The sequence below is a fragment of the Nerophis lumbriciformis genome, linkage group LG10, assembly GCF_033978685.3.
Source record: "Nerophis lumbriciformis linkage group LG10, RoL_Nlum_v2.1, whole genome shotgun sequence".
NCBI classification, from domain to species: Eukaryota; Metazoa; Chordata; class Actinopteri; order Syngnathiformes; family Syngnathidae; genus Nerophis; species Nerophis lumbriciformis.
The window spans coordinates 33,600,145-33,620,819 of NC_084557.2; the positions used below are offsets into that span (position 1 = coordinate 33,600,145).

A 20,675-nucleotide genomic window follows, 5' to 3' on the forward strand; every position below is an offset into this window, starting at 1 on the left:
TGAGAAACCAAACTCAGCTACTTCTATGCGATGGTAGAATCTGTCTTCCTTGATGGCCTTGAATACTGGACCCTAATGCCAATGCTGCAGAAAGCTCTGGAAGGACACCAGAATGTTACTTAGAGTTCTCATCATCAACAAGAGCACACATTTCCAATCTTTATGCTGGAATATTGAGGATGAACGACAAAAGGAGGATGAGACTTGCAGGACACTGCCAAAGACACCAGGAGCTGCCAGCCAGCACACTTGTGCTGTGGGAACCAACACATGGGTGCCAGTCACGAAAACGTTTTACAGTAACATTTGTGGATGTACTAGCGAGCTGGCCGGATGTATAAAGAACCGTGATGATTGGAAATGACAATGGAGGGCTCGCCTGAAGACGACCTAGAGAGAAACCCGATGTGCAATGAGGTTCATAGTTGTTAAGGCTCTGATTCCATTAGAGCAGTGGTTCTTAACCTTGTTGGAGGTACCGAACCCCACCAGTTTCATATGCGCATTCACCCAACCCTTCTTTAGTGAAAAATAAAATGTTTTTTTTTTTCAAATTCAAGACAAAGTTATATGTTTTTTAACTGGTGCACAAAATGAACCGTGTATGAACATCACCTTGTTCAAAGAACAAAACCAACACAGTGGATGAACTCACAACAAATTACACCCCTGTAAATCAGATGGAAAATTAGAGGGAACTTTGTTTGGGAGTATCCATAATACGCCGATAGGGAGATGTTTTTATTTACACGATGAGTCGGGTGTGTCTTGACCTCCGCGGCGGAGGCTCTGCCAAACCCCTGAGGCCGACTTACCTAACCCCTAGGGTTCAATCGAACCCAAGTTAAGAACCACTGCATTAGAGTCATATTTACAAATATTTATATCTAAAAGATGAGCTGGTCATAGAAGAAGCACACAAATTTACGTTTTTGACAATGCATTTAATGCTTCATATTCATATTAATATTTGTGAGGCGATATAATAATTTTATAGACAATCTTTTTACTGCATTTGCTGTCAAAACGTGATCCTGTGACTCAGAATCAGAATCAGAATCAGAAATACTTTAATAATCCCCGAGGGGAAACTAAGATTTTCAGCACAATCCCATTCAAGAGCAGACAAACATTACAGGGAGACAGAACAGGTTCACTGACGGGTGTGCCAACTTCCGCCGCCCCTTACAAAAAGGTGAGAAACAGGTAACAGGGGGTGAGGAAAAAAAAATTCAGTCTAAGCCTGGGCCCCTGGACAGGGGGTCCAGACTGAGGCCAAGGTAAAAACAACAACTCATAGACACAGCACACATAAACGTGTGTAAGAGGGAAACATCAAAGAACATAAAGGACATTAAATACATTAAAAGAGCAGAGCTGATGCAACCAGCCATTTCTACACACAGCCACAAAAGTAAAACAACAACAAAAACAACAAAAAATATATATACACTGTGGTGACCTGAGGGGAGCATGGCCAGACAGGAGCAGACCCAACAAAGCAACCAAGAGAGCCGACTCCACCCTCGGCTGCCCACCAACTCTCAGTCAGTGTCCAGTCCGCATGGATGAGTGAAGATGCGTCCAAGGAAACCGAGGTGTCCGATACCTGCTCATTCTGCCAAGACACTGTGAAGCTTGTCCGTCCCAGCGCTCAGCGCCAGCTCCGCAGCTCTGTCTCTTCATCCGCATCTCCCCCTGTCTCTCCAAACGGACTCTGGTGTGGCAGAGACCCAGCAGCTGGTCTCCATGGCCAAAAGGCTCCCGGGAGGCAGATCCAGAAGGTCACAAAAAAGCACCGCAGAAGTCACGAAAGTGCCACCCCTTGTCACACAGTCCCAAAGGGTCCCGAACCAAAAGGCAAAAAAACCCACATGAAAACAAGAGGGAAACATCAGAAACACAAAAGGATGATGCAAGAACACAGAGCTCCTGCCAACAGCAGCCACTAAAGCGGTGCCAAAAAACAAAAACAAACAAAAAAAACAAACTCCTTGGACATGTCAGGAGGACATCAGCAGCGGGTAGTCACGGCAACGGAGACCGAGGAGGATGTCACGTATAAGGCTTCTACCGCAAGATGCTCTCCTGCGTTGTATTAATAAATTGAGTAATCAAATAAGAGTGAAAGTCTTTTGTATCCTTTGTGATATGTTTGAATGTAAAACATTTCAAACAAATCCATTCATCTGTTTTCTACCGCACGTGTACCTCTCCAGTTCGTCGGGGGCGTTTCACATGAAACTGGCTCATGTGAGCAGGCTACTGTACAAACACACTTTGTTGTAAATTACACACATTATATTTATATTGGGGTTAGTCAGAGTCGTCCCCCTCGTCTAAAGTTTACATATCGAACAGGGTGCAGTACTAATTCAATTTTGGACACGCACATCTGTCTTCTTCTTCTTCACTTTCTTTCTGACTCAACCGTTTCATTTTTTTTTTTTAATTTCAGCCCATGTTCAGTTCTCGAAGACATGGCAATGACATTCTGACAGTCGCTCAGTTTGCACTCGAAACACCAGAATGAAGCACCTCCTACTGACTTGTAATTGGTCAGACTGTGCCAAGCTCAAGCACATGGCTACTTTCAATATGGTTTGCCTATTTATAAGGGAACGTGTTCAAGGCGTGCCAAGCCACGCACACATCTGCGGGCCGATTTCAAGTTGATTGCAATGTAAAAAAAAAAAATGTTTTGAATTCGTGCCTCCAAACACTTTCAAACATCTGATTTTTTTTACTAGCCTACACTGTTTTGTAGATTTGCACTTACGTCCATTTTTTAAAAGGAAAGCCACGCAACTGTTACTTGAGGCTCCTGATCTAGTAAGATCCAAATACCACGCGCTAAACAGCATGTGCAAACTATAAAATGATGTGTATTGTTAGTGGGCGTGTTGCGGATGATCTACTAAGACAGTGTGTACAATTGACAACAAGTCCAAAACTGGTACAGACTGCTCTATTTAAAATGAGGATTTTGAGTGTACTTTCATCTGTCACCATGGAGACACTCATTTCCATACACATTCATGATGTAATGATAATGCTCTAATGGTTCAACATGTGCTGTTTTGTTATGTTGTGCAATGTGTAGCACGCACCACCTTTTCTGAGTGATATACTGTAGAAAACACACCAAACGGTGCAATCCGGGAGGCAACTTTGTTGTAATGGTGCATCTGGAATGATCCAGAAATGCATGCAAAAATGAATGAAAATCAGTGTTGGGTTAGTTACTGAAAACCAGTAACTAGTTACAGTTACTAGTTACTTTATTTCAAAAGTAACTCAGTTACTAACTCAGTTACTTACACCAAAATGTAATGCGTTACTGTGAAAAGTAACTATTTAGTTACTTCTTTTTTTCTTCTTCTTTTTTTAAAGCTCCCATTAATGCCCTTTTTGCCTTCATTTCAGTACTGTTATTGCACTGGAGAATAATACAATCTGTTGATCAACTTGACATACATTTTTATTTTCCTTTTAACATAATTAATGAAAAACAGTGCAACATAAAAAGGCATTCCTCCTTTCTTTAAACTTGGACCAATGACCATTAATAAAAAACAAGTTTAAGTGCAACATAAGAAGAAACATCATCTTCCTTGAAACATAGGTAGTGAAATAAAGCCTGACATCTGGAGTGATGCTGCTGTCTTCCACACTTGGAGCCATGGATTGTAGAATCCTTGTTTTCAGTGGCAGGATCATTGACACAGATGGTGAAGTTTCAGTGCTCAGTAGAGATGGAACACTTTTAAGCACCTGGAGGACCTCATCTGCCACTCTCACATCATCATCAGACAGGGTGACATTTGTCTTCAGGGTGTTGTGGGTCAATGCAGAGTATATAGCTGCCTGCTGCTCCAACATATCATAAGTGGAGTTCCACCTCGTTGGGACATCATGTATGAGCAGGCAGCTTTAGCATTTCTTGCTTTGTCTTAGGCACATGAGCAGCTGTTGTGCTTGGGTGGAAGTAAGAAACCTTCCTGATCCTCCCAAGGAGGCGCTCCATCCTATTGACTGAGATTCCCTTCTGTGATGCCAAATTCACTACATGTGCAAAGCACCTATCTGTGGTCCCAGTCCTGCCTCATTCTCTGTAATTATTTGATTTTTGGCATTATCACGTGTGACTGGGATATCTTTATCTTCCATTCCTCCACTGCTTGTGTCAGCACCTGCGCAAGGTGACTCTCGTAGAGGGGGCGTGTCTTCTCATCTCCCAGTCTGCTGTGATGAAGTGAGCGCTTATAGTTCCGCTGGACGTCCACCCGTCTGTCATGAGCGCAACAGATGATGCTCGGGATAGTTCATCCACAACTTTTTTCTTCTCCTGCTCATAAGGATCTGGCACAATCTTATTGCTGAAGTGGGTGCGCGACGGGATGTCGTAACGTGGTTCAAGCACGTTCAGCATGTGTTTAAAACTCTCGTTTTGCACAACCGAGTCTGCACTTATAAACACACCGATTCAATGGCGGGGGCGTTCAAGCTCCTCCGTTACTCCGCTCGCCATGACCACGCTGTGTGTGGACTGAACGTGCCAACAACTTTTTTTTGTTTGTTTCATATATCAAACCGCGGATCACCTCCCCCCACACACACACACATAGATCGCGCCTCTTTTCTTCTCTCCGGCTTGTGACAGAGGAAGCCGCAGCGCTTCTGTTTCTAGCCGATACTACATCAAAAGTAACGTAAAATAACGCAGTAACGCATCATGTAGTAACGGTAACTAAATTACTGAATAAAAAAAAAAAACGCGTTAGATTACTAGTTACCGCCGAAACTAACGGCGTTACAGTAACGCGTTACTTTGTAACGCGTTAGTCCCAACACTGATGAAAATGCATGTTGCATTTTTTTTTTCCATAGAGGATAAATAACATCAAAACAAAAGAAATGCCAGCAGAAGTCAAAACAAATCACTTGAACTTGTTTTAATAAGCCCGTTGAGTCGCCAAGAAGCCATACAATTATAAAATGATATTGCTGAATAGAAGATATCGCTACTATTTTTATAATTTATGACAAATATGTTGACAGACACAAATAACAGAGGATTATCTGTGCATCTTTTATCTTTGCACCGCCATATGTGCATAACTGTGAAAGCACATTTCAAACATGCTCATTATAGACTCAAAGCAGTGGTCAAAAAACAGCTTTAGTGTTGATGAATCACATTGCGAGTGCTCAATGATTATATTTGCATCGCCTCCTCCTAGTATTGTGGCTGTTTTAATGAGAATGGAACTGTATTTTCCAGACTATAAGGCACCTTTAAAATACATTTTTTTCTTCAAAACTCTGCACCTTATAACCCGGTGTGCCTAATGTACGGAATAATTCTGGTTTGGCTTACCGACCTTGAAGCAATTTAATTTGGTACATGGTGTAATAAGTGTGACCAGTAGATGGCAGTCAAACATAAGAGATACGTGTAGACTGCAATATGGTGGCAATATGACTCAAGAAAAAAACAAAAAACATTTTATATGTTGCATTGAAAATATAGAACATTACACACGGCACTCAAAAATCTATCAAAATGTTTTAGTATGACTTTGGTAAGCTATGAAGCCGCACCGCTTGATGGATTGTCGGCGCATTAAACACACAAGTATCATTATGGTGTGTGTATAAGGTAAGACATTATCTGACGTTTTGTTTCGCAATATTACGCAAAAGCAACTTTTCTTACCTTCTGGTACCTGCTGATCTGTATTTGTGATCTGCATAAATCCGGAAAAATTGTGCAAGTCCGCCTATAGTCCAAGAGATGCCATAGTCGATAAGCTTCTTCTTTTTCTCTATCTTCTTGTTATGTGACATTCACCCTCCGCTGTTGCCATTTCTAATGCAAAGTAGTGTAAAGTTCTTACTTATATCTGTCAGTAAACTCGCCATGAAAGCGCTAAAACATACCGGTGTAGTGAGTTACATTATTCAACCAAAAAACTTTAGTTATTAGAGAGTTCCGGTAGGACCGTTTTTCATGGGACACGTGAGATGCTGCTCCGTTATTGATTTAAGTAAAGTCTGAATGTCATTAAAACAGTTAGCTCCATCTTTTGACACTTCTTCCACTCCTGTCCTTGCACGCTACACCGCTACAACAAAGATGACGTGGAAAAGACGCTGTCAAAGGTAAACCACGTAAATAAGACCGCCCACAAAACGGCGCATCTGGAAGCGACTGTCAGAAAGCGGCTTGAAGATGATCATGAGCATAACGTACACGATTTAGATATACAAATAAGCAATGTAGTGAACCTTCGAAAAGGGTTCCCAAGGCCCTTAATATGTGGATTGCAGACAAAATTGAAGAGGAACTGTAAAATCTTACCCATCTTGTTGCCACGAAAATAAAAGTGATGCACTCCTTGCACTTTGCTGAGGTACTAAAATATTTAATGGAAATACACCCACAGGCTTCAAAATCAAGCACTACAGAGATCGAAGACTTATAAAAACAATATTGAATGTGACATCGCTCTCAAAATGTACTGTATGCAGTTATTTTTTTCATTTTCCCAATACTGTGAAGCTCATGTAATGTATTTAAACTTCATGTGCACAGCCTGATGTTCCACTTAAGAACCAAGCACAATGCTTAAGCTCAGAATAACACAATTCCACTGGGATTCGCACACTCAAAAATCAGGTCACGGCACAACGCGTGAGATTCCCATCCACACACAGCTTGCAGCACATCAATAAAAGTCTTGTAAATGTAGCTTGTCTGCTATGGCCTGCCTCGTTGTCTGTGTTTAATACAATCAATCTTCATGTGTATATATATTTACTTCTTCTAGTACATTTACAACCGTAGATGCACTGGTTTCTACTGTGTGATGGTAACTTGTGCAAAGTGACTGTGATCCCTTCTTTTAATTATTACGTTGGATTTCTCTATAATGTGTCTACAATCAACTACGGTTGTCCCGATCTCATATTGATGTGAAATATTGGGATGATAGCAGCAAAAAACAAGTATTGGATGATATCGGCTTGCGTGTAAGTTGTCCGGTATAAGCTCTGATAGAGATACGAGGAGTCCTGCAGTGCGTTTACTTGTACAAAGCTGAAGAGCCAGTTAATATCTAAATGTCCTCCAATAAACACACAAGGCTGGGCTTTTCTTGTATTTTGCTAAAGTCATTAACAAAAGGTAAACATGGTAGCTTTAGGCTACTAGGAACTTGCAGCTACACAATAGCTAAGCACACAGTAGCACACGAGCTAGACATGCATAAGCGACTTTGATTGAACAATATTGCAGTCTAAAATACGACATTTGTCAGTATAAAGAAGTATCAAATAAGTATTGTTGCATATTATATGCAGATACAAAGTATTAGAGGCAGAAATGTACTAGGAAATATCCACTAACAGACGTGTCTGGATCATTCTACAAACCTCATTTCCATATGAGTTGGGAAATTGTGTTAGATGTAAATATAAACGGAATACAATGATTTGCAAATCATTTTCAACCCATATTCAGGTGAATATGCTACAAAGACAACATATTTGATTTTCAAACTGATAGACAATTTTTTCTTTGCAAATAATCATTAACTTTAGAATTTGATGCCAGCAACACGTGACAAAGAAGTTGGGAAAGGTGGCAATAAATACTGACAAAGTTGAGGAATGCTCATCAAACACTTATTTGGAACATCCCACAGGTGAACAGGCAAATTCCCTACCTGAAGACGGTCCCAAATATCTGACATTTTGGGGTCCTCAAGCGTGGCCACTGCTGCTGCTCACTGCTCCCCTCACCTCCCAGGGGGTGGAACAAGGGGATGGGTCAAATGCAGAGGGTAATTTCACTACACCGTGTGTGTGACTGTCAGTGTTACTTTAACTTTTAACTTTAACTTTATACACACGCCATATTAGTACCCGTACGTTGAAGCACAGTACGTCTGACTACGGTAGCAGTAATCCGTCAAGCGGTGTTGCTTTGTGGCTTACCAAAGTCGTACTAAAATATGCCAACGGATTTTTTAGTGCCGTAATGTTCTATATTCTCAATAAAACATCACATTTTTAGGCATGCTTGCTAACCTGTACTTGCCAGCAGGTTAGATTTATTGAACAGGGGGCGTCAACCTGCAGTGCAGTCGTATCTCTTATGTGCGACTGCCATCTACTGGTCACACTTATCATTACACCATGTACCAAATTAATTTGCTTGGAGGTCGGTATGTGACGATCTGTCACTTCATTGCTGTTTGTGTTTCATGGTTTGATGTTTATTTCCCGTCAGCGCTCGTATTTTTGTTCCATTTCCTGCATGTCTCACTGAGCGCTCGTCTTCCTCACCTGTCCCTGATTGGCAGCCGGGCACACCTGGTGGCAGTTGCCAACCAGGTGGCTATTTATGCCTGTCTCGCCTGTTCCTCAGTGCTCGAGGATTGCTTATGTTGAGAACCGTTTACATGCACGACTGATTACCTCTCTGTTTAAATATATTAAAATCATCTTACCTGCACATTGTTCTCCTGGTTCCTGCATCTTGGGGTCACAACTACTGCAGCCATGCAAGTTCCCAACATAATCCTCGAGCACTGAGGAGCAGGCGAGGCAGGCATAAATAGCCACCTGATTGGCAACTGCCACCAGGTGTGCCCGGCTGCCAATCAGGGACAGGTGAGGAAGACGAGCGCTCAGGGAGACATGCAGGAGAATGGAACAAAAATACTAGCGTTGGCAGAAAATAAACATCAAACACGGAAACACAAACAGAAATGGTGACATATCGTCACACGGTAAGCACAACCAGAATTAATCCGAACATTAGGCGCAGCGGGTTATACATTTTTGAGAACATTTAAAGATTTTATGTGCACCTTAGAGTCCGATAAATACAGTAGTTGGATTAATCAGACATTGACTTAAAGGCCTACTGAAACCCACTACTACCGACCACGCAGTCTGATAGTTTATATATCAATGATGAAATCTTAACATTGCAACACACATAGCTTACTAAAGTGCAATTTTAAATTTTGCGTGAAATATCCTGCTGAAAACGTCTCGGTATGATGACGTCAGCGCGTGACGTCACGGATTGTGGAGGACATTTTGGGACAGCATGGTGGCCAGCTATTAAGTCGTCTGTTTTCATCGCAAAATTCCACAGTATTCTGGACATCTGTGTTGGTGAATCTTTTGCAATTTGTTCAATGAACAATGGGGACAGCAAAGAAGAAAGCTGTAGGTGGGAAGCGGTGTATTGCGGCCGACTGCAGCAACACAAACACGGCCGGTGTTTCATTGTTTGCATTCCCGAAAGATGACAGTCGAGCTTTACCATTGGCCTGTGGAGAACTGGGACAACAGAGACTCTTACCAGGAGGACTTTGAGTTGGATGCGCAGACACGGTACCATGAGTACGATTCCAAACATTTGATCGCTTGCCCGTACGTGCGTGCCGCTATGTGCATGTCACGTACGTAACTTTGGGGACTTTGGGGAAATATATGTGCTGTATGAACTTTGGGGAGGTGAACGGTACTTTGGGCTGTGGGATTGAGTGTGTTGTGCAGGTGTTTGAGTTGTATTGGCGGGTTATATGGACGGGAGGGGGGAGGTGTTTGTTATGCGGGATTAATTTGTGGCATATTAAATATAAGCCTGGTTGTGTTGTGGCTAATATATGTCTCGTGTTTATTTACTTTTTTAGTCATTCCCAGCTGAATATCAGGTCCCACCCGCCTCTCACAGCATCTTCCCTATCTGAATCACTCCCACTGCCCTCTAGTCCTTCACTCTCACTTTCCTCATCCACGAATCTTTCATCCTCGCTCAAATTAATGGGGAAATTGTCGCTTTCTCGGTCCGAATCGCTCTCGCTGCTGGTGGCCATGATTGTAAACAATGTGCGGATGTGAGGAGCTCCACAACCTGTGACGTCACGCTACTCGTCTGCTACTTCCGGTACAGGCAAGGCTTTTTTATCAGCGACCAAAAATTAGGAACTTTATTGTCGATGTTCTCTACTAAATCCTTTCAGCAAAAATATGGCAATATCGCGAAATGATCAAGTATGACACATAGAATGGACCTGCTATCCCCGTTTAAATAAGAAAATCACATTTCAGTAGGCCTTTAAAATGTAAGGAATCTGGTGAGCTAAGATTCTTGTTGAATAACTGAAGAAGTTGTCTGTCTATCTGTGTTGGCCCTGTGATGAGGTTTGAGATAGGCTCCAGCACCCCCCGCGACTCCGAAAGGGACAAGCGGTAGAAAATGGATGGATGGATGGAAGTTATTTTTTCATATTACTTTTTTAAAGCTTAACGTGTTTGAAAACCAGTGTCATGCCAGTTGTATCAGCTGTAATTAGGAACTGTATTTCTCTTTCAGTGTCGGTGGCACAGTGCCGATTGTCTACTCGTACTTCTCGGAGTTCCTTCAGATGGACAAGCGAGGAGAGCATCTGTCCTGGTTGTGCATGTTTTGGATGATCGGTGGGATTTATGCCTCTTTCACTGCCTGGGGAATCATTCCCAGATATGGTAGGAACCTGGTATATGAGGATTTATTCAACACTGCGCATTCGCCTTGTCATTTGTACATGTCTGTGTGCAGGTTGGGGGTTCAGTATGGGCACAGAGTTCCAGTTCCACAGTTGGAGGTTATTTGTTCTGGTTGCTGCTCTTCCTGCCGTTGCCTCTTTGGTCGGACTCACTTTCATGCCTGAGAGCCCTCGCTTCCTGCTTGAGGTTAGTAAGACTGCCACCATATTTGGAGTCCAGTTTTGGATTTATATTCACATGAATATTTATCTGTTTTTCATCTCTCTGATACTGCTAATTCTAAAAAAAAAAAAAAGCACACATGATACAACAACGTAATGGGCGTTCAATATGTGTTGTAATGAAGATGAATGACTCGTCCAATTAATTTGTCATTGATGATATTCAGGTGATGGTCCAAAGCATACATTATGTCCTTGAAATTTTCATCCATGCAGAATGCTAAGCACGATGAGGCATGGATGATTCTGAAGCAGGTCCACGACACCAACTGGAGGGCTAAAGGACAGCCAGAAAAAGTATTCACTGTGAGTATGTAGAACTATCCATCAAGAGTGCAGGACTTAAAGTTCTCCACAGTTATGACAGATTTACATGACTTGGCGTCTGTCCATTTTGCCACAGCCAGTCTATTCTAGCACAATTTATATACTGTGCGTATTTAATTTGATGCATCAAGAAAACATGCAGTAGACATTTTACAGTGCATATCCTACACACTTGGTATTTTCATTTGCATTCAACTGGTCGCGGTCATTCCCACAGTACTCTCAAAGGAATAAAATAAAAGCAATATTAATACATGTAGTCAAAATGTGGGAAAACTGAGCAAAAACACATTATGTAAGGAGAAAAAGTTGAAATGTTGATACAAAAAAGTTAATACACGTTGGGCCTGATTTACTAAAGGTTTGCGTGTACTAAAAGATGTGCAAACTTGATAGCACACGCAAAGCTGATCTACTTAACTCGTGCAAAGTAGATTGCGTCTGTTAAGTGAGGAGAACAGGGCGTGCAATCTACCAACCCTGTTTCCATATGAGTTGGGAAATTGTGTTAGATGTAAATATGAACGGAATACAATGATTTGCAAATCCTTCTCAACCCATATTCAATTGAATGCACTACAAAGACAAGATATTTGATGTTCAAACTCATAAACTTTATTTTTTTTTTGCAAATAATAATTAACTTATAATTTCATGGTTGCAACACGTGCCAAAGTAGTTGGGAAAGGGCATGTTCAGCACTGTGTTACATGGCCTTTCCTTTTAACAACACTCAGTAAACGTTTGGGAACTGAGGAGACACATTTTTTAAGCTTCTCAGGTGGAATTCTTTCCCATTCTTGCTTGATGTACAGCTTAAGTTGTTCAACAGTCCGGGGGTCTCCGTTGTGGTATTTTAGGCTTCATAATGCGTCACACATTTTCAATGAGAGACAGGTCTGGACTACAGGCAGGCCAGTCTAGTACCCGCACTCTTACTATGAAGCCACGTTGACACGACGTCCACAGTTTCCAAAAACAATTTGAAATGTGGACTCGTCAGACCACAGAACACTTTGTATCAGTCCATCTTAGATGAGCTCAGGCCCAGCGAAGCCGACGCCGTTTCTGGGTGTTGTTGATAAACGGTTTTCGCCTTGCATAGGAGAGTTTTAATTTGCACTTACAGATGTAGCGACCAACTGTAGTTACTGACAGTGGGTTTCTGAAGTGTTCCTGAGCCCATGTGGTCATATCCTTTACACACTGACGTCGCTTGTTGATGCCGTACAGCCTGAGGGATCAAAGGTCACAGGCTTAGCTGCTTACGTGCAGTGATTTCTCCAGATTATCTGAACCCTCTGATGATATTACGGACCGTAGATGGTGCCATCCATCCATCCATTTTCTACCGCTTATTCCCTTTGGGGTCGCGGGGGGCGCTGGAGCCTATCTCAGCTACAATCGGGCGGAAGGCGGGGTACACCCTGGACAAGTCGCCACTTCATCGCAGGGCCAACACAGATAGACAGACAACATTCACACTCACATCCACACACTAGGGCCAATTTAGTGTTGCCAATCAACCTATCCCCAGGTGCATGTCTTTGGAAGTGGGAGGAAGCCGGAGTACCCGGAGGGAACCCACGCAGTCACGGGGAGAACATGCAAACTCCACACAGAAAGATCCCGAGCCCGGGATTGAACCCAAGACTACTCAGGACCTTCGTATTGTGAGGCAGATGTACTAACCCCTCTGCCACCGTGAAGTAGATGGTGAAATCCCTAAATTCCTTGCAATAGCTGCTCGAGAAAGGTTTTTCTTAAACTGTTCAACAATTTGCTCACGCATTTGTTGACAAAGTGGTGACCCTCGCCCCATCCTTGTTTGTGAATGACTGAGCATTTCATGGAATCTACTTTTATACCCAATCATGGCACCCACCTGTTCCAAATTTGCCTGTTCACCTGTGGGATGTTCCAAATAAGTGTTTGATGAGCATTCCTCAACTTTATCAGTATTTATTGCCACCTTTCCCAACTTCTTTGTCACGTGTTGCTGGAATCAAATTCTAAAGTTAATGATTATTTGCAAAAAAAAAAGGTTTATCAGTTTGAACATGAAATATGTTGTCTTTGTAGCATATTCAACTGAATATGGGTTGAAAATGATTTGCAAATCATTGTATTCCATTTATATTTACATCTAACACAATTTCCCAACTCATATGGAAACATGCTTTGTAAGTCTTACCTGAAGAGCTTTGCGCGAGTCCGCCATTTTATCAATAAGTTCCTAATTGTTCTCTATCCTCTTGTTTTGGGGCAGACTGGCTCATACATGCACATGCATGTACACGCTGTTGCCATTTCTAATAAAAATAAAAAACATATCTGTCAGTCGTACATATGGTAATGTTAAAAACTACAACATGGCTGATGGGGAGATGACAGTCAAAGTAGAGGCACGTAAATAAGACTGCCCACAAAAAACGGCGCTGTCGTGATTCCAATATGCGGAAACAGGAAGCAGCGTGCAGCTAATATGATTCTTTTAATCCTTATACAAGACAAGAATACAAGACAGTGGGCTGCTGGGAAGCACACGTGGACTATGTTTACACTGCAGTCCAAAGTGGACCAAATCGGTACCACAGTTTTTGTACAGTAAAATTCTGACGACTGAGCTGCCAGTTTAAAATCTACGATTGTTGTTTTTACAGAAGGAAACACGCTACCACAGTTTTGGGGCTTTTTACACAAAAATTGTGTCGAATGAGCTGCCAGTTTTTTACCGTAAAAGAATGTTTACAGTGTACAATTTTATGAATAACTCTCTTCAAAATCATAAGCCAAGTAAATATTTATGCATGCATTTTTATCTAAACAAAAAACGGTGGACTGTATGATAATATATTTTATGCAATATTATATAATATTAGCTGGGATAGGCTCCAGCCCCTCTAATAAGCGATAGAAAATGGATGGATGGATTACACTTGAAAGGTTTGCAATTTCATGCAGTGCATGTATTTTTTCTGTCAAAATGTAACATAACAAATACATTTAGTAAGAAAAAATGAAGTACTTAACTGACGCACATTATTCCCAGGCAGCGTTGGGACTAACCCGTTACTTTGTAGCGCGTTACTGTAACGCCGTTAGTTTTGGCGGTAACTAGTAATCTAACGCGTTATTTTTTATATTCAGTAACTCAGTTACCGTTACTACATGATGCGTTACTGTGTTATTTTACGTTATTTTTTATGTAGTATCGGCTAGAAACAGAAGATCTGAGTGTGTTTTATTGGAGCGCTGCGGTGTCGTCCTTCTGTGTCACAAGGAAAAGAAAAGGCGTGCTTTGTGTGGGTGGGGCTCCCATACCGTAGTTGAGGAGCGCAGGGAAGACGTTCCTCCAGGCCCTATGTACTTCGGGGCTAACAACCTTCACTTTACCCGGCAGTGGGTCTTTACAGCTCCGGACTTGAGGGTGAATGACGAGGCCGGCGGTTTGTTGCAACTTTGTGACTTTATTGGTGTCTTGCACCGTGCACGCAGCTATCCAGCAAGCTAGAGCACCTGCACACACTCACTGTTGCGCTCCCTCACCCCTCTCGCCCACTCACTCACTGACGTCACTCACCTCACATGCTGTCATATCTTAAAGGGCCACACACACACACACACACACACACATACGCTACTCTCATAACAACTAACAAGACATCATGGGGAAGCCAGAAGTCGAGTTTCTTAACATTCTCACTACTTTTCTTTTGTCGAGCACAAAGAAAAGAACATTTTAGTTAAATGTAAGTTGTGTCTTGGATCAAAGATCCCATCTACTTAAAGTTAAAGTGCCAATGATTGTCCACACACACTAGGTGTGACGAAATTATTCTCTGCATTTGACCCATCACCCTTGATCACCCCCTGGGAGGTGAGAGAAGCAGTGAGCAGCAGCAGTGACCGCACCCGGGAATACTGCCCAAAACAGCAATTAAAATCTGCTGAAACAGCTACAAAAGCAACATGCTTCGACGAAGCTAGTAAAGAGAGACACAGACTCCGATGCCACTTCAGCTCCACTTAAGGATTTTAACGGAGGCACAACTAGCCAGGACAACAATGATAGAGCCATTGCAGTGTATGTGCTAGAAGACATGCAGGCTATTTCTACAGTGGAGTCACTCGCTTTCAGGCAGCTAATTAGCATGATACCGGCGTCAAACAGCAAATGGCACGGAAAACATGTTCCAAGTACCTGGACAGTGAGTACATAAACATGGAAAGCGAGCTAAAGAAAACACTCCAAACTCTGCCTCTGCTCATCATTGAAGGTACACACATTCTGTCAATTCTCTTATATACTCTTTCATTCTAGAGTGTTTGATTATTACATCACTCTAAATGTATAGACTATAAAGTTCACAAACATAAAGAGGGATGCTAGTGGGCCAGGGCAATCTTTCCTTATCTCTAAACTAAAACTGGGGAAATGTGTAGAGTGTTCTGGGCTTCAGTACAGTGTTGATCTCCTGAATACATGATTTTATTTCCGTATTCCTTGAGAGAAAAAATGCCTGGTTAGGCTTTGTGTATGTCAAGTGTGCCTTCCTTGGGTGAAGCCAGGTTTACAGCTATGTTGTTATTATACTGTTTGTTACTTATGTATGTTATGTTGCAGCTATTTAAAATAGTTTTGTCAATTTGTTCTGGCCTGAAATAAATTGTCCCTTTGAAACATATCTTTGTCTTTGTGTGTTGTATGTAGACCACATTGCTTTCTGAGTTCAGTGATGCAAATGCATGTCAAGTTGATCAACAGATTGTATTATTCTCCAGTACAATAACAGTACTGAAATGAAGGCTAAAAGGGCATTAATTGGAGCTTTAAAAAACGAAAAAGTACACGTTTGTAGAAGAAGTAACTAAATAGTTACTTTTCACAGTAACGCATTACTTTTTGGTGTAAGTAACTGAGCTACTTTTGAAATAAAGTAACTAGAAACTGTAACTAGTTACTGGTTTTCAGTAACTAACCCAACACTGCTCCCAGGTCATATAAAATGATGTAGTTGGGGCTTGAGTTTGACACCTCCAGCTTAAATGTTTAAAAAGGCAGTGGTGCAACGTACTCTAAGAGGAAAACAAACAATGAGATTGTCTGGATGAAAACTTTCAAAAGTTTGGAGGTAATTTTAATTAAAATGTCTCGAGGGAACTTAATAACAGATGAGCTGTCTTATACTGACACCTCGGAAGATGTAGCATCTAATTAACCTCAAAATGTTGCTCAGGGAGTGAAGAAATGTAAACTAATGCATTATTAACATCCCCAAATATGAATAAAATGTTATTTTCACTTTTAACTTGGGGACATTAATGAAATGAGTTTCCTAGGGAATGTTTTATACGTTAAAAAAAGGAATTTGCTTCTAATTGTTAAAAAAAACTTGATGTTGAAGATGTTAAGGTTTTCATTGTCAATGAAATTAAGATCACTTAGCATATTGATTACAGCTCGTTTTCTTTTGTTCCTCGTTAGGTTACACACATCAAGGCTCCTAAGACAGCGGAGGATGAGTTAATTGAGATTCAAAGTGCAACAGGAACAGCCGTGCAACGGTGGGCAGTCCGCTCGCTTACGCTCTGTAAACTGGTATGTACGTCACAACCATGGGAGATTCAGGTTGACGTGCTCTACAGAGATTGTGTCTTGGTTCCAGGTGCTGAAGAACGTAGCATCTCTCCTGTCTGCTGAATTGCGCTATGCCACTCTCTTCATGGCCGTTATCTGGTTCTGCATGGCCTTCAGGTAATCAGCTCGCGTTATGTCTATACAGTCGTTGCACTCAAAAACTACCTCACATTTGTCTTTATGTCACATATTGTCACAGTTACTACGGCCTTTCCGTGTGGTTCCCAGACATGATCAAGCACCTTCAGTATGAAGAATATCAGTTGAAAGTCAAGGTGTGTTATCGCTTTCCATAAGTCATTGTCATTATTGGAAGTTCTACAAGCCGTCAATAGGGATTTCTCAGACCTTTTCACCTCAATATATATGGTGTAGTGAGGGGTAACGAATTGAGTTATTTTATTTATACTAGCCGAGATTTGTCAGTATTCCCCCTTATCGATTCACATAAAATCAAACACTAACAATGTATTTCGATACCCTTATTGTACACATTTTAGCCCAGACCTGGGAAAATTAAGGCCCGGGTGCCGCATGCGCCTCGTTAAGCTTTTCAATCTGGCCCGCCGGACATTCCCAAATAATTTTTTGATCTTTAAGATGGAAACTGGAGCTGCCATTATGATGTGCAGTGATGTTTTTAAATCACTGTAAGTCTTAAACTATACAAAGTATTTCAATTAGGGATGTCCGATAATGGCTTTTTGCCGATATCCGATATTCCGATATTGTCCAACTCTTTCATTACCGATACCGATATCAACCGATACCGATGTCAACCGATATATACAGTTGTGGAACTAACACATTATTATGCCTAATTTGGACAACCAGGTATGGTGAAGATAAGGTACTTTTAAAAATTTTTTATAAAATAAAATAATAAATAAATTTAAAACATTTTCTAGAATAAAAAAGAAAGTAAAACAATATAAAAACAGTTACATAGAAACTAGTAATTAATGAAAATGAGTAAAATTAACTGTTAAAGGTTAGTACTATTAGTGGACCAGCAGCACGCACAATCATGTGTGCTTACGGACTGTATCCCTTGCAGACTGTATTGATATATATTGATATATGATGTAGGAACCAGAATATTAATAACAGAAAGAAATAACCCTTTTGTGTGAATGAGTATAAATGGGGGAGGGAGGTTTTTTGGGTTGGTGCACTAATTGTAAGTGTATCTTGTGTTTTTTATGTTGATCTAATTAAAAAAAACAAAACAAAAAAAAACGATACCGATAATTAAAAAAATGATACCGATAATTTCCGATATTATTTTATTTGATTTATTATCATTATATTATTTTGATTTGATTTTAGCGCATTTATCTGCCGATATTATCGGACATCTCTAATTTCAATGGTTGGAATCTGCGCTTTTGCATGATATACCAGTTACTATTGTATTCTAATTAGTTACTATGGTAATCTAATCAGTTATTATGGAAATCTAAGTCACAGCAGCTCAGACGAGGCACCAAGCAGTGTGGGTGGGGAGCGTTTCCACACAGTGTTTCCAGAGCGGCCAGCCTGAAATGCGGGTGTCAGGGACAGATGCGGAAGGAGATTTTTACAACAAAGTTCTAAAGCTTAGTGATGTATCAGATATATCAGATTGTAGGTGATTTTTTTTTTTACCTTTTGTGTTCATATTTCGCTGTGTTAGTTGCAGTTTTTTTGCGTTTCGCTTGATTGTAAAATATGTCGATCGGGAGGTGGTGTGACGTTCATATGTTGTCAATATTCAGTGTTTTATCGTTCATAGTTAATATTGTAAATCCCACATTCTTTATTTTCATGTACATTCTGGGTGTCTCATTCAGTAAAAAAATTTTTAAATTCCATTCCGTTTTTAAGGCGGTCTGTCATAACGTTTTTAGCTTTCAATCAGACATTATTGTGAGGTTTTCTATAAGTGTTCCTAAAAATAGATATACCGGCCACCAGACACATTGTTTTCTCTAAATTTGGCCCCCGAGTCAAAATAATTGCCAGGCCTGCTCTAGCCTATACACTACTGCCATCTAGCTGCATGCAAAATCTACATTATAATATTAGCAAATGAGACTCAAATGTGTAAGAAAACAACTCATAACAACTGGACAGCCTAGTTTATTATTAGCTGAATGTTAAATGTTAAATAAAAAAATTTAATTTTGTAAATAAATAAATGACCATTTATTAACACATGAACACACACAAAAGTACTAAAACTTGGTATTGTTTAGCACCGGCATCGATTCCCGGGTATCAGGAATGGGTACTGTATCGGTTCGAATGTGAAAGGTAACCATCCCTAATACGGTCTAACACAGGGGCGTCACTCGGCATGTATTTGTAAAAAAAAAAAAACATTCCCCAAATTATTTAGGGGGGTTTAAGAATATTTTAGGGGGCTAAAACAGGCCTAACAACGCCAATGGTCTAACATACTGCCATAACAAAATAATGTTGGTTGTGGTCCATGTTGTTTTTAGGTGATCCATAAAGAAAAGGTGGAGAACTTTCACTTCAACTTTTCCTTGGAGAACCAAGTCCATAAAGAAGGAGAATACATCAACGACAAGTAGGTGCCACTTTGCCATCCTCTGGACACTGAACTCGTTTAATTCCCGATCCATACATAGCCATAAATCCATTTAGCTTGTCTAAAATTTAAATGTTGAAATTAATTTCCCTCCACGTTTTGTGCACAATCCTGCTCAGTGGAAGTACTGTAAATGATCTTAATGGGATGTGTGCATCTGCCGCATTATGTATGTGGCAGTATCAGCATTTCAGCCTTTCCATTTAAAGAGGATCACTAGCACCTTGTGCAAATTACACAAGATCAACCATTTCATTTGTTGGTATCACAATGTGCATGCTGTGTTTTTGTGTGTACGTGAAGCATTAGCTATGTGAGTGATTTTGCTGCATGTACTTATGGCTATATACTTTAGTTGTGAAGGTGATAAACTTTAGCAGGATTACATTAAGGAAATCACTGGATATTGACATTAGGGGTGTCCAAATTTGATTTTGGAATCGGTCTGATGTCAGCAAAATGACACACATATCGAATTTTATAGGAGTTAATTTAAAATGTCTGGTATAAGCATTCCTGCAGCACGTTTGCTTCTGCAAAGCTGGACATCTAGTATGTTCTCCCATAAGCACACAAGTTTGGTCTTTTCTTGTATTTCAGTGGAGTCATTTATGAAAGGTAAACATGGTAGGCTATAAGCTATTAGGATCAAGTTGCTACACAACAGCTAAGCATACAATAGCACACAAGCTAGACATATAAAATAAGTGTCCATAATTGATCAATATTGCAGTCTAAAACGCATTTGTCAATATTAACATGTATCAAGTAGTTTTAGTTACATTTGACTAGAAAGTATCCAGTAACAAATGTGTCTGGATCATTCAATTTACTGAGTCATGAGCTTAATTTAGTGATTATTGTGGCAACTAGGTGTCGACCAAAAAAACAATTACCTCTCTATTTTAACTTAAAGACAGCATAAATCCATTCTAGATGATTAATAATAAATAGTTAAGTTTTCTCCATACCTACCGTTGTTCTCTCTTTGAGTGATTTAATTTAATCAAACTTTCTCTTAGAGTCCAAACCTCCAAATTAAAAAGTGATGTATGCATCGTGCTGGTATTGTCTATATTTAATGCTCCAATATTGATATTTGGAAGTAAAAAACTTATCGGGACACCCCTAATTGACACGGTGAGCGGTATACTTTGAATTGCTAAATATATAGCGGTTTTAATTCTCAAAGCCTTGTAAAGCTCACCATGGGCCAAAAGATAATTTCATTTAACTATCGATGTTGGATGAAGAGTCACTTATTTATTCCTATTTTGTGAGATGTTGACAAATAGAAGTATTATCTTAGACCAGTGGT

At 40.5% G+C, this 20,675-nt stretch overlaps 1 protein-coding gene across 3 annotated transcripts in view; it reads left to right on the forward strand.

The window, feature by feature from the left end:
* Positions 1-20,675, forward strand: part of LOC133612405 (synaptic vesicle glycoprotein 2B-like) — a 115,458-nt gene that overhangs the window by 72,039 nt on the left and 22,744 nt on the right. For 2 of the 3 annotated variants that reach the window (XM_061969791.2, XM_061969792.2), the window contains 7 exons: positions 10,400-10,551; positions 10,625-10,758; positions 11,010-11,099; positions 16,609-16,722; positions 16,790-16,878; positions 16,961-17,036; positions 19,248-19,336. In XM_061969791.2, the coding sequence (XP_061825775.1) occupies positions 10,400-10,551; positions 10,625-10,758; positions 11,010-11,099; positions 16,609-16,722; positions 16,790-16,878; positions 16,961-17,036; positions 19,248-19,336 (744 nt within the window). Of the gene's footprint in view, positions 1-8,686; positions 8,799-10,399; positions 10,552-10,624; positions 10,759-11,009; positions 11,100-16,608; positions 16,723-16,789; positions 16,879-16,960; positions 17,037-19,247; positions 19,337-20,675 lie in introns of those variants that run through there. The other variant, XM_061969793.2, reaches the window with a different exon arrangement.